This window comes from Paramisgurnus dabryanus, chromosome 20 (genome assembly GCF_030506205.2).
Source record: "Paramisgurnus dabryanus chromosome 20, PD_genome_1.1, whole genome shotgun sequence".
Classification (NCBI taxonomy): Eukaryota; Metazoa; Chordata; class Actinopteri; order Cypriniformes; family Cobitidae; genus Paramisgurnus; species Paramisgurnus dabryanus.
Window position 1 is genome coordinate 24,744,615 of NC_133356.1, and position 12,405 is coordinate 24,757,019.

Consider the following 12,405-nt stretch of genomic DNA (forward strand, 5'->3'; position numbering starts at 1 on the left):
TAACCAACAGCACTACTAAGTATAATTAAATATGTTTTGTTTAATTAAAATATTACATTTTAGAACTGTTTTTGTCATAAATTTTCTTTCGGGGGGCCGCGAAAAAATGCACTGTACACAAGGGGGGCCGCACGCTAAAAAAGTTTGAGAACCACTGTCTTAACTAATACCATACAGGGCTCCAGACTAACTTTTTTCACTAGGAGCACAGTGGCCCCCAACTGAAAATTTTAGGGGCGCAACCAGAAAATTTAGGGGCACACACCGTAAATTAACATGCTTACCAAATATTCACATTTCTACTAATTTCCACTGTATTACTAATAGATACTTGATGATAGATGCAGAAATTACAATGTGCTGTTTCAAATTCAGTGTCACATTTTATTGTGCACTTTTGGCAAAAAGGTCAAATTTACTGGTTGCACATGTGCGACTGGATGTAAAATTCAGTGGCACACTCTCAAAGTTTAGGGGCAAAATGCCACCATTTGGGGGCAGTCTGGAGCCCTGCCATAATATAGTGACAAGGTTAAAACCCCACATGCACGAGTGACCAGCAGGGGGAGCCGCAGGCCCTATAAAATCTTCAAGACAGAGTATGTTTCTTGTCTTTATTCAAGTACAGTATGTACACTATAACATACAATATTCATAAAGCCAAACACATCACCACAATTACTGTATGCAGTTTAGCCAGCACAGCGGGCAGCCTGAGAACAGGGAAGGGTAATCGAGTCCAGTGCGAATTTTAGGATATACTGTACACACAAACACAAAACATTTCTAAAGACAAACAGTATGAGACAGAACATAGAGACAGACAGTAGAAATGCAACATCACAAACCCAAATACGGTAATAAATATCTCAGGGTTACGTCATACAGGTCACTAAGGCCCTTGCTGTTACATATCGCAAGTTTAAATGGATGTATTTGATCATATAGATTTTCCGTAATTTTACATTTGTATTTTTGGTGACATCTTTCCGTGTCTTAAGTAAGTAACAAACTATTGAATTTAAAAAGAAAACATGCACTATAACTGCATATGAATTGAGCATTAAATACCATGTCAATAACCCCATTTAACAAACCAACAGCAATCGTAATGAAAATTTTTTTATACAAACTGATCAACAGCCAAAAAGTAAAATATTGCAGAATAGTTCTTAAAAATTAGAGCATGTGCAGGGCACATTTAGTCCCAAAAGCATAGCAAAGCTCAAATTAGTGGCATAAACATCTGAATATATTTGTACAAAAATGTACATTGACACACACAAGCCAATCAGATATTCCAGCTTTTGTCAGTAAAACATTACATGCAAGATCAATACCATCCCAATACCTAAACACATAGCAGCTACCCTATTGTATATTGCCACAATGAAGCCTGATGCAGACAATTTACACGAAATTCATTAATTATGAAGTAGGTCATTGCTATAGAGCTAGAAAGCTGCATCAGTGCCATATATTACCCAAAATCCTATACGTTTATATACTGATACACATTGGGTTTCTAACTTCGGCCACTTGGTGAACATTACAACCTTACAAAGATCAGTTTGTTAGGTCACACACACTTAAAACCAGCTAACCAACTTACATTGCATGCTCACTTTCAAACACGGATAGTTGGTAGTTAAAACATCTGGCAATAGAAAATAAATTCCAGTGCTTTTAAATGATCATGTACTGATATGATAAATGCAAAAGACAAAACTGGTCTCCTGGAGTCATTGTTTTTAAATTGTAATAATTTGATTTAATTCGACGTTATTTGTATATTCTGATATAATCTAGTCTAAAAAATATTCATCCACCAAACCACAGATCAACCAAAACGCAACTTGTAAAACTGAGGTAAAATATTCAATTTAGTCTTGTAACAGGCAATGGATTTTTAAGTGTAACATCATCCTATGAGATTGTTCAAAGTGCATTCATCCACCGTTTTTTAACATCCAGACGTTGACCTCCTATGCAGTGTAAACCATTTTAAATCTGCTTTTACATTGAGGAAGGACTATCTCCTATACGTTTAATGAGCAAGATAAATAAAGCATGGCCCCTCCCACTTTGCAAAAGCATGTAAATGTGCATTACTGAATCATCATTTTTGTAAACATTGACCTTCATAAACATGTGTGCAGCTCTTTTGATCAAGGGAATTAGTACAGAAGCATCATGGTCCTCTGATGTTACACAAAATACAAACATTATATAGCTTGTCAGTGGCAGAATATGAAGTGACATCATTCAAACATGTCTAAAGAGATGCACACTATCTCTATCTCATAAGTTACAATAACCCTTCATTCATATACAACAGAGCTGAAGGTTAACAAATGGTTAAAGTACCCAAAACATTTTATGTAAAGCAGCAAAACATCCAAATTGAGCGTCTAACCTCAACCAAAGCCTGGTAGCATAATGCATTTCTAACAGGACTGTAATTTGTTGTGAACTTTGGTTCTGTCAGAGGACATTTTGACAGTGTCATTTCCACAGCTAGCTCTAAAAGCTTTAGAGACTTTAAACAAAGCCTTGAAAGCAAAAGGAGAAGGTAGAAAAACCTCCAAAGATAGTTCAGTATGAACACAGTTAAGGGCTGGATTGCGAGTCAACCCATCTCAGAGATCTCGCAGTACCTCTCTTCATCAGATGTCCGAAAACAGACCTTCAATGTGCCAGGTCAGTCTGACTGGAACTCAGGTCTCGTCCCTTCCTTAGACGATTATTTCGTTCCTGTCAGGAATTAAGAGGAAGAAATAGACAATAAATGGACTTTAAAAGATCATTTAGGAAAGGGAACGTAAGGCCATTCTATGGGGGAAGTTCCCCTTTATGCAAAACATTATTGTAAACCAAATCAACTTTTACAGTCAGCCAATTCACTGGTCCAACAACAACCAAGACAAACAAAACCCAACATTTCAAGTCTCATTTACTTTGATCCAACAACTGCCAAAAGGGGTTTCATACTGACCCAAGAGAAGCTTCTTTTGGCATTTGTTGGATCAGTGTGAATGGCCTTAAAGTGACATTCCACTTTTTTGAAAATACACTGTATTTTCACTGTTTTTTGTAAAATCAACTCGGATTTACCAGTCATTTCAACGTACTATTATTTATATTAACTAGAGATGAGTTGTTATAACTACAGGTGAAATATATAAAATATAGTTGAGAAAAGTTAACTTAATTTTATAAGTTGTGACAACTCATCTGTGTTGACTTGTAAATCTGAGTTGATTTAACAAAAAAATGTAAGTCAGCAAAGTATTTTTTACAGTGTATGCTCATTTTCCAGCTCCCCTAGAGTTAAACATTTGAATTTTACCATTTTGGAATCCATTCAGCTGATCTCCGGGTTTGGCGCTAGCACTTTTAGCATAGCTTAGCATAATCCATTGAATCTGATTAGACCATGAACATCGCGCAAAAAAATAACCAAAGAGTTTTGATATTTTTCCTATTTAAAACCCGACTCTTCTGTAGTTAAATCGTGCACTAAGACTGACGGAAAATTAAAAGTTGTGATTTTCTAGGCTGATATGGTTAGGAACTATACTCTCATTCTGGCGTAATAATCAAGAACTTTGCTGCTGTAACATGGCTGCAGGAGGCCCAATGATATTATGCAGTGTAATAGTCCCCTGCTATTGAAAGTTACCAACTATTTTCCGGCGCTGCGTAATATCATTGGGCCTGCTGCAGCCATGTTTTCATGTTTATTTTTTAGCGTGATGCTAATGGTCTAATCAGATTCAATGGATTATGCTAAGCTACCGCCAGACTCGGAGATCAGCTGAATGGATTCCACTAAAAAAACACTAAAAATCAGGGGAGCTGGAAAATGAGCACATTTTTAAAAAAGTGAAGTGTCTCTTTAAGTGTTCACAATTTAAAGGTGCAATGTGTAAAGGACTTTAAGCGGCATCTAGTTGTGAGACTGTGAATTGCAACCAACTCAGTCCACAGCTCACCTCTCTTTTGAAATGCATAGAGAAGCTACAGTAGCCGCCACAGGACAAACATGTCAACATAGTCGTAGGAGCTTTTTGGTTATGTTGGCTGTGTAGTTTTTATGGGGATGAATTATCACAGCTGGTGTGTGTGAAGGAGGAAAGTCAAACAAACTTTTTAAAAGTCATTGTTGTACAATAAAAGTGAGTATTTAGAAAAAAAGTGAGTATAGTTTCTTTTATTTTCTTTACTGCTTATTGCTGTTTAATACTGGAATAAAAAAGGACATAATAAATGGATTGGAATATCCAACTATATTTTTAAGCTATGGACATTTTTAGAACCAATACCTTAAAATGGACAATAATGCACCTAAAATACTGACACAACGCATTTTATAGAACAGTTTGTCTGTTTCGGGCTACTGTAGAAACATGACGGCAAATTCCATGTAAGGGACCCATAGTGTATGTAGATAAAAACGGCTCATTCCAAGGTAATAAAAACAATACCGTAAGGTCTTTATACACCACTGATAATATAGTTATGTATATTATATAACATTTCTGTTAAGGGATCCTTCTAAAAGTCAAACATTGCTCTTTTAATAGTTCCTTTGAGATTTAATTCATAAGCCACCTACACTTGTGGGTCTTCGTTGGGTCAAAAAGGGAAGAAACTGGGTTAAATTAACTCAGAAAATGTTTATATTTGACAGAACAATGGGTTAAACAACCCAGCATAGGTAAAATTACAACACAATTTTGCCCCTGTCTGACCCAGCGCTGGCTTAAATATAACCCAGGTTTTTTTTTTTTGTGAATATATTTCTTTTACAGTTTTGCAACTCTTTTATAATGTATTTAATTACAAAAATATGCTAAACAATGCATTACTTTTGAGTTTGAATCTGAACCAAGATCATCAGTGGTTACTGAGGACATCAGCAAACACAATCAAAACTGTTAGTCAAATCAAATGCACATCCATTCAAATGTGTGTTAATGATAAGAATTGAGCTGTGGGTGTGTTAAAAACAGATAATCGAAAAAAAGAGTCAGAGTTTAGGACTGAAAGACAGTAAAATCCCAAACAGATGGGCTAGAAAACACCAAGAGAAGTTTTGACTGAAATACAGATATAATAGATGTATAGACAGCAAAATCAGATCAAGAGGTGTCAGTAGAGAGATAAACGTTGTCTTACTTCGAGTTCTCCAGCAGGTTTTTCCGGCATGTTGAGAACTCCAAGAGAACTGGCCCTCTTCATACTGCATCCAACAGAGCCACATGCAAGCACGTCGGTTAGGTCAAAGGGCAAGGGTGAAGGGTCACGGTGGGGGGAGAGAGGGGTGAGGTGGGGTGTATGGGATGGGAATGGGTGGATTAAAACTTGTTAATGCAACTTTCACACAAGTTGATGTTAACTTACAATGTGGACTGAGATGAAACAAACATGCAGTGACATATTGTACTGTGTGTTAGCTAAGGTAAATGTAGTTATCAGACCTTTTCACTTACATCTTTAATCTCAGACATTTTTATACACAAATATCTGCTTATAATCACCACTGTTGAGCCCTTTCCCAGCAAGCAATTTTGGCTAAAACAAGGCAAAATTTGGGCTGTCAGTAAACGTCTTATAGATGTCTAACCATAGCCCAAAAATAAACTATGCGCTTACGCTTAGAAGAAATGAAAGCAAACACCATGTACACCTGTTGACTTTGCTTACATGATGGAATATAGTACATCTCCAAGTTATTTAGGTAAAAACAGCACGTAACCAAATATTTAGGGTAGACGTGGGTTACTCATAACCAGACTATATTGGGTCTATAGTTAGCCGTCATTTCACTGCCTTTGTTTTTGCTTGCTGGGTTGGGTCTTATAAGAGCTGACTGTTTACTTGCACAAAAGCGATCAGATTTATTTCACCAAATGTGATGTGCCTGCGTGTTTGGAAAAACATGGGAGTGTGTAAATAATGAAAATGTTTTTATTTTTTAGTAAACTACTCGGTAACAATATAAAATGTTCATAATGAGCTCAGATTCAAAAGCCTTTAAACGCTACATGTACCTCCATCCAAATAAATATTAACTGAATGCTCTCGGCACATATTATACAATTATCTAAAAAAAGTTGGCTTAACCATGGCCTCAGCACTGTAAAAATGACTTACCTAGTATTTTTGTCTTGTTTACAGTAAAAATATCAAAAAATTCTTAAATTAAGATGTATTTTCTTGATGAGCAAAATGACCTAGGAAAATAAGTCTAGTTTGTAGACAAAAATATAAGATTTAAGCAAATTTGTGCTAAAAACAAAAAAAATCTGCCAATGGAATAAGAAATAATTTCTTGAAATAAGTTTACTTCTTCATAAACACTTAATTCAAGAAATTTTTTGTGATTCCATTGGCCGATTTTTTTTTGCTTGTTTTAAGCAGAAATTCGCTTACATTTTATATTTTTTGTCTAAAAACTACATTTATTTTCCAAGATCATTTTGCTTATCAAGAAAACACATCTTAATTTAAGAATTTTTAAATATTTTTACTGAAAACAAGACAAAAATACTATTAAAAAATAAAATGCTTATTTACAAGAAAACATGTCAGACGCACTTGGAGGGTTTTGCATCAGAGCTTTTCAATAGTTGCACAAGATCATACAAAGTAAAAGGAGTTTTAACTGTAGAAAATTAAAAAAAAATTAAAAAGACAAACCGAAGGATACACATTGCAAGAAGGTTGGTAGAGAGAGGATGAGGAGAGAGTTTAAAAAAATACAAACTAGGTTACACAGCAGTGAGTGAGTCCATAAGACAGAAAACAGGCATGCGGTAAACAGCGAATCTGAATGGAAATGTTTATTCAGTTAAACAACTGTATAACACGGCATAGAGAAATAAAAATGTTCACATAAAAAAAACAAGATCCAAGCAGACATGAAAATGCATCAAGAAATGTCACCAAGCAAAAAGGCATAAAAGATTAATCCAGTAAAAATAACACGTCAAGTTAAAATGAAAGGAAAAGTAAAACCAAAAGAAATTTTTACAAGGTAAAGGAAAACGTTAGTCACATCTGGCAAAATCAGATGCCACAGTTTGAGGAAACAAGATGCAAGTTTACCTCACAACACACCACATTACAATCATTGTGTTAGATGTAAATGTGCAATTCATCACAGAATTTGGGGTTAGGTAGGTTTGTTGTTCATGTGCAAAAAGTATAATCCAGTTAGCCAAGCAAACAAATCCCTTCATCCGCTTAAAAATGGGTAATACTGGTCACGTTCTCTGCATATACTGGCAGTGTTTATACATTGGACTTTGGAATTGTTTAATGGCACCATGGTTTGCAAAATCTCATCTCAATGTAGTAAACAGCCCACCCTCCCTTGCATTAAAGTTCATTTAGTTAAACTTGCAAAACCTTTAAAAAGCTAACCAACCATCTTGCAACACATTTTAAAAGCTCTCTTACTAAATGTAGGGGCAAAAGAGCAGAAAGTGCTTTTAAAGTATCCGGCATAGAGAATAATTCAGACCCTCTACTGTACAAAAAAAAAACACAATCCCCCAATTTCCAGCCTTTTAGTATTTACAGTGTTTTGACTCCCAATACTTTTAGGACATCTAGCAGCATAATTTCTAAAATTAATCCTCCTATACAGCTTGCAACTGTATCCCGCTGGGACATTAAAGCATAGGTGCTGCTCACTTCATAGAGTTAAAAACTGAAAATATTGTAATACCAAAAGCGTTTAAAACCATTACATTTTTGGCCGTTTTTAAACCAAAGCCTTTCATGTTGATGTATTAGCGTTTGGTGTAAGGTGTTACAGGTTTGTTCGCAGTCACATACTCATTCACACTGCTGAGTTCGTATTGGGAAATTGGTCTGATAATTGGGAAGTGGTAATAGTTACCCAGGATTTTTAGGTTCATTTTCCCGTAAGCCGCCTCCCTTGAGCTTGCGGACCAGTTTCTCACTGCTGCGTCGAATAGAGGCTCGTAGTTTGCTAAAGGAACCGCTACGCTTCAGCGATCCTGAGCCGTCCTGTGAACAGAAAGGCTACAGCGTTAAACACACCCACTCATTTACATAATGCAAATTAGCTAAGAGTAGCACCATCATCATTTGATCCATGCTCATTCTTAAACACATTAATCACACTCAAGCACAAATCACTTACCTGTGCTTAAACATATGTTAGATAGAAGATCATTTATAGGAAAGTTATGGAAAATTTTACTTTTGATATTTAATATGAGGGCTAGTCTAAACTAAAACTACATTTCGGAAACATTCTTACACTGTAAGTTGGATTAACTTAAAAAAATAAGTTTTGTGAACTAACATTTTTCCCTTTTATGTGTTAACAATGAAAGTAATTTTTTAAGTAGATCCAACAGGGTCAAAAATGTTTAGTGATGCTTTGTCTACTTTATAGAAAGTGAACAACAAGTAGTCATTTATCTGAAATGTTTTAAAAAAGGAAAAATTTGTTGTGACGTTTTTTTTGTCTTAAAGATTATCTACGTCCTCATATATTTTGTCTTGTCCGTTACCACACTCTGCTCTGCTGCAGTCTCTTCTGCCACGACCTCTCACCTCTGACCCTTGACCCCGACTATTCATCCAGGGGCTCCGAAAAGCGAGGAGGAGTGGAGATGATGGAGGTAGAAGGAAGTAGAAGGTTGAAGATGCCACACTGACCCAGATAAATCATGACCATCATCCATCAGATCAACAACATTTACCCGTACACACACACACACACACACATCTGTAATACAGGTCCTGAACATCTCACCAAAAACACACACATGTATTCAAATACAGATGAGTAAAAGCACACAGGCAGAGGCTGTGGTGAGCAAAGTCAGTTTTATTAGAAGTTGTGAAAGACACAAGATGCAGAGGTTAGTAGAAGAAATAAATAAATAAAGATCCTACAGACATGCTTCTATTCATCTCATTCTTGTCATCTGTCCATCTCCAATCTCTACCTCTTTGATGTTCTACTATATACAATGGTCTCAATAATGGCCATTATGAAGTGTGCAGTGTGAAAATAAGATTAGGTTTATAGAGAAGCTGAACGACAAAGTCATGCCACAATAATGCAATGTACAGGAACTGACAGAGATAGCATTGCATGGCTCACTTTAAGATATATTCTTATACAGTTCATAGTTTAACTGCTCTCAGCACTTAAAGTCATTGAATGGAGGGGGTGTCACAGGCCCTTTCAATAGCTTAAAGGATTGATCCAGGTTCAGTACAAGTTAAGCTTGACCAACAACATTAGTGGCATAATGATTGTAACCACTAAATGTGTACTTTGTTCCAAAAAAAATAAAAAATAAACCAGTGACAAATCTTATTAACTTTTCTCCAGTAAGTGATATTAAGCCACAAATGCAACATACTGTAAACCATAGAAAAATACATGATATGTGTACAATAAAGACGTAATACATGTCACATTCAAAGGTGCAATCTGTAACTTTTGCCTCTCTATCGCCATCTCTGTTTAAAATATAACACTATGATTACTTTGCATACTTAAAGTATATTGATGTGTATTAAGAAAGAAATCTATTAAATCCATCGAAATCTGACAGCATAGCTTATTCATTATTATATCAATATTATAAGCTTACCGTGGTAAAGTAGGGAGAGAGTAATTTTTGTTTATTTTAACAAAAGTAAATTAGCGACTGCAACTTTAATTTGGCCCAATTCCATATCTACCCCTTACACATACACTATGTCCAAATAGCCCTTCAAACAAAGATTTTTCGGGACCTCACTTCAAACAAATGGAATAAGAAATTTTCCAACATGGCTGCTCATGCGAGTACAATTCAAGTCCTATTTTTGTATTATTAAAGTTTTTAATGACAAATAATTATTTGTTTTATGTTAAATTCAATCTTGTGTTTGTATTTATGGTCATGTAATTTTCAGAAATGTTTGCGAAAAAAAAATTCAGACAAATTTAACCTCTGGAACGTGATCACGTCCCGGTTTCGCGATTGCTCGTGACCCTGTTCCCCCATCTGATTACGTTCCGGTTCCCCTGGGCTGTATGCTTAAGGTTCCCCCTGTCTGATCACGTCCTGGTTTCCCCTGACTAAACCCGTCCCTGTTCCCCGGTCTGATTGTGTCCCTGTTCCCGCATCTGACTGCGTCCCTGTTCCCCCGATGTGATCGCGTCCCTGTTCCCCCGATCTGATCGTGTTCCAGTTCCCCCTGATCCGATCGCGTCCAGGTTCCCCCAGTCTGATCGTGTTCCGGTTCCCCCTATGTGATTGCATCCCTGTTCCCACAATGTGATCGCGTCCAGGTTTTCCAGATCTGATCAAGTTCAGGTTCCCCCTTTCTAATCCCGTCCAAGTTCCCTCTGACTGAACGCATCCCGGTTCCCCCTGATCTGATCGCGTCCAGGTTCCCCCGGTCTGATCGTGTCCCGGCACCCCCGATGTGATTGCGTCCCTGTTCCCACGATGTGATCGCCTCCAGGTTCCCCCTGTCTGATCGCGTCCCAGTTCCCCCTTACTGAACGCGTCCCGGTTCCCCCTGACTGAACGCATCCCGTTTTCCCCTGATCTGATCACGTCCAGGTTACCCCTGATCTGATCACGTCCAGGTTCCCCATGTCTGATTGCGTTACGGTTCCCCCTGTCTGATTGCGTTCCGGTTCCCCCTGACTTAACGCGTCCCGGTTTTCCCAGATCTAATCACGTCCAGGTTCCCCCTGTCTGATTGCGTCCTGGTTCGCCCTGACTGAACGCCTCCCCCACGGTCTGATCGCATTTGGGAGGTAGCACACCGGGGAGAACTCCCGGTGCTTCAGATTGACAGTCCGCTACAGCGATTGCGAACAGTCGGATGTATGACGACCTATGACGCTGTAGTACTGGGGGGATATTTTAAACTCTTTTACTTTTCCACTCTGTTTAAAGGGGCAAGGGGTAGAAAATAGAATTGGAGTTGGGCCTTTGATCAGAATGCTTCTACAAACAAATGTTTTCCCTGTGTCTTATGTTCAAATTAAGTTTTGATCTTGATCCCTGCCTTGCATTAACACCAAATGTGTTAAGATATTGAAACAATATTGAAACTGAAAAATTCCAGTCATAGTGCTACAGAGAAGAAGGAAAATCAGAAAGGAAAATGGATAGTCCCATTGGAGTATTTGCACAAGAAATACTGTTTACTAAGACAGAAAGCTTTACATATGAGGCGACTTGCGCTCTACAGAAGGTTATTTATAGACATACAGATATAGTGGCATCTTACATACCTGGTTAACAGACAGACAGTTAGAGTGAATGACAGACAGACAGTTTCCTCTACTGATGTATTACAGACTGACAGGTTAATATCCGGTTTATTATAAGAGACAGAAGTGAGACTTAGATGAGCTTTGACATGAAGGTCAAAGAGCTAGGTTTGCTTTAGCCTGTTTATGCCCAGAGGAGAAGGAAGGAGAAGGAAAAATGCTGGTCGGAGAGAGAAGACGATAAACAGCAAAGCTGAAGAGGAAGGGTGAGGAGGGCGTCCATCATGCAGAAGGTAAGTTCTACAACCACAACAAGGCATCTGGAGTTACACCTGCCAACCACATTACAGAGAGAGAGAGAGAGAGAGAGAGAGAGAGAGAGAGAGAGAGAGAGAGAGAGAGAGAGAGAGAGAGAGAGAGAGAGAGAGAGAGAGAGAAAGAAAGAGAGAGAGAGAGAGAGAGAGAGAGAGAGAGAGAGAGAGAGAGAGAGAGAGAGAGAGAGAGAGAGAGAGAGAGAGAGAGAGAGTGAGAGAGAGAGAGAGAGAGAGAGAGAGAGAGAGAGAGCAATGCCAGAGGAAGCAGAATAAGTATACAAGGAGGAGACAGAGTTATAGAGCAGGAGAAACAGAGACAAAAATGTTACATTATTAGGGAGGTTAAAATTGCAAGTGCAAAGAACGAACAAGACAGATCACGAAATGCAGAGATGAAGAGCAAAGTAAAATACATAAAAGATGAGATGTCCGGGGAACCCAAAACACACTATGCAGAAGCTCAATGTCACTCGCTGTTGTGTACTGAAAACAATGCATAATGCAACACAAGAACATGATGCACTTTCAGCAGTGCCACAAGAGGCGCTAAAGCAAAAACATAAACGGTTTTGTCTTTTGTTATTTAAGATATTAGCCTATGGAGGACCAAACCAGAACAAATTTAAAATAAATAAATACAAAATAATTTAAACAAAGAAATGTATAAAAGCAAAAAGGTAAAAAAATAAATGTGAAAATAAATTAGTGCTGGGCATAGATTAATCTAGATAATTTCATACAAAATAAAAGTAATTTTTTGCATAACATTAAAGTTTCTTATTTATTATTTTGTATGAGATTAATCTAGATTAA

General features: G+C 37.4%; 1 protein-coding gene across 5 annotated transcripts in view; it reads right to left on the minus strand.

Moving 5' to 3' along the window:
* Window positions 1-600: 600 nt before the first annotated feature.
* klc1a (kinesin light chain 1a) overlaps window positions 601-12,405 on the minus strand; it is a 37,704-nt gene continuing 25,899 nt past the window's right edge. For 2 of the 5 annotated variants that reach the window (XM_065297232.1, XM_065297231.1), the window contains exons 15-17: window positions 7,913-8,043; window positions 5,182-5,245; window positions 601-2,754 (exon numbers count right to left, since the gene is read on the minus strand). In XM_065297232.1, the coding sequence (XP_065153304.1) occupies window positions 2,689-2,754; window positions 5,182-5,245; window positions 7,913-8,043 (261 nt within the window). In that variant the 3' untranslated portion in view covers window positions 601-2,688. Of the gene's footprint in view, window positions 2,755-5,181; window positions 5,246-7,912; window positions 8,044-11,188; window positions 11,611-12,405 lie in introns of those variants that run through there. The other 3 variants (XM_065297234.1, XM_065297233.1, XM_065297235.1) reach the window with 2 other exon arrangements.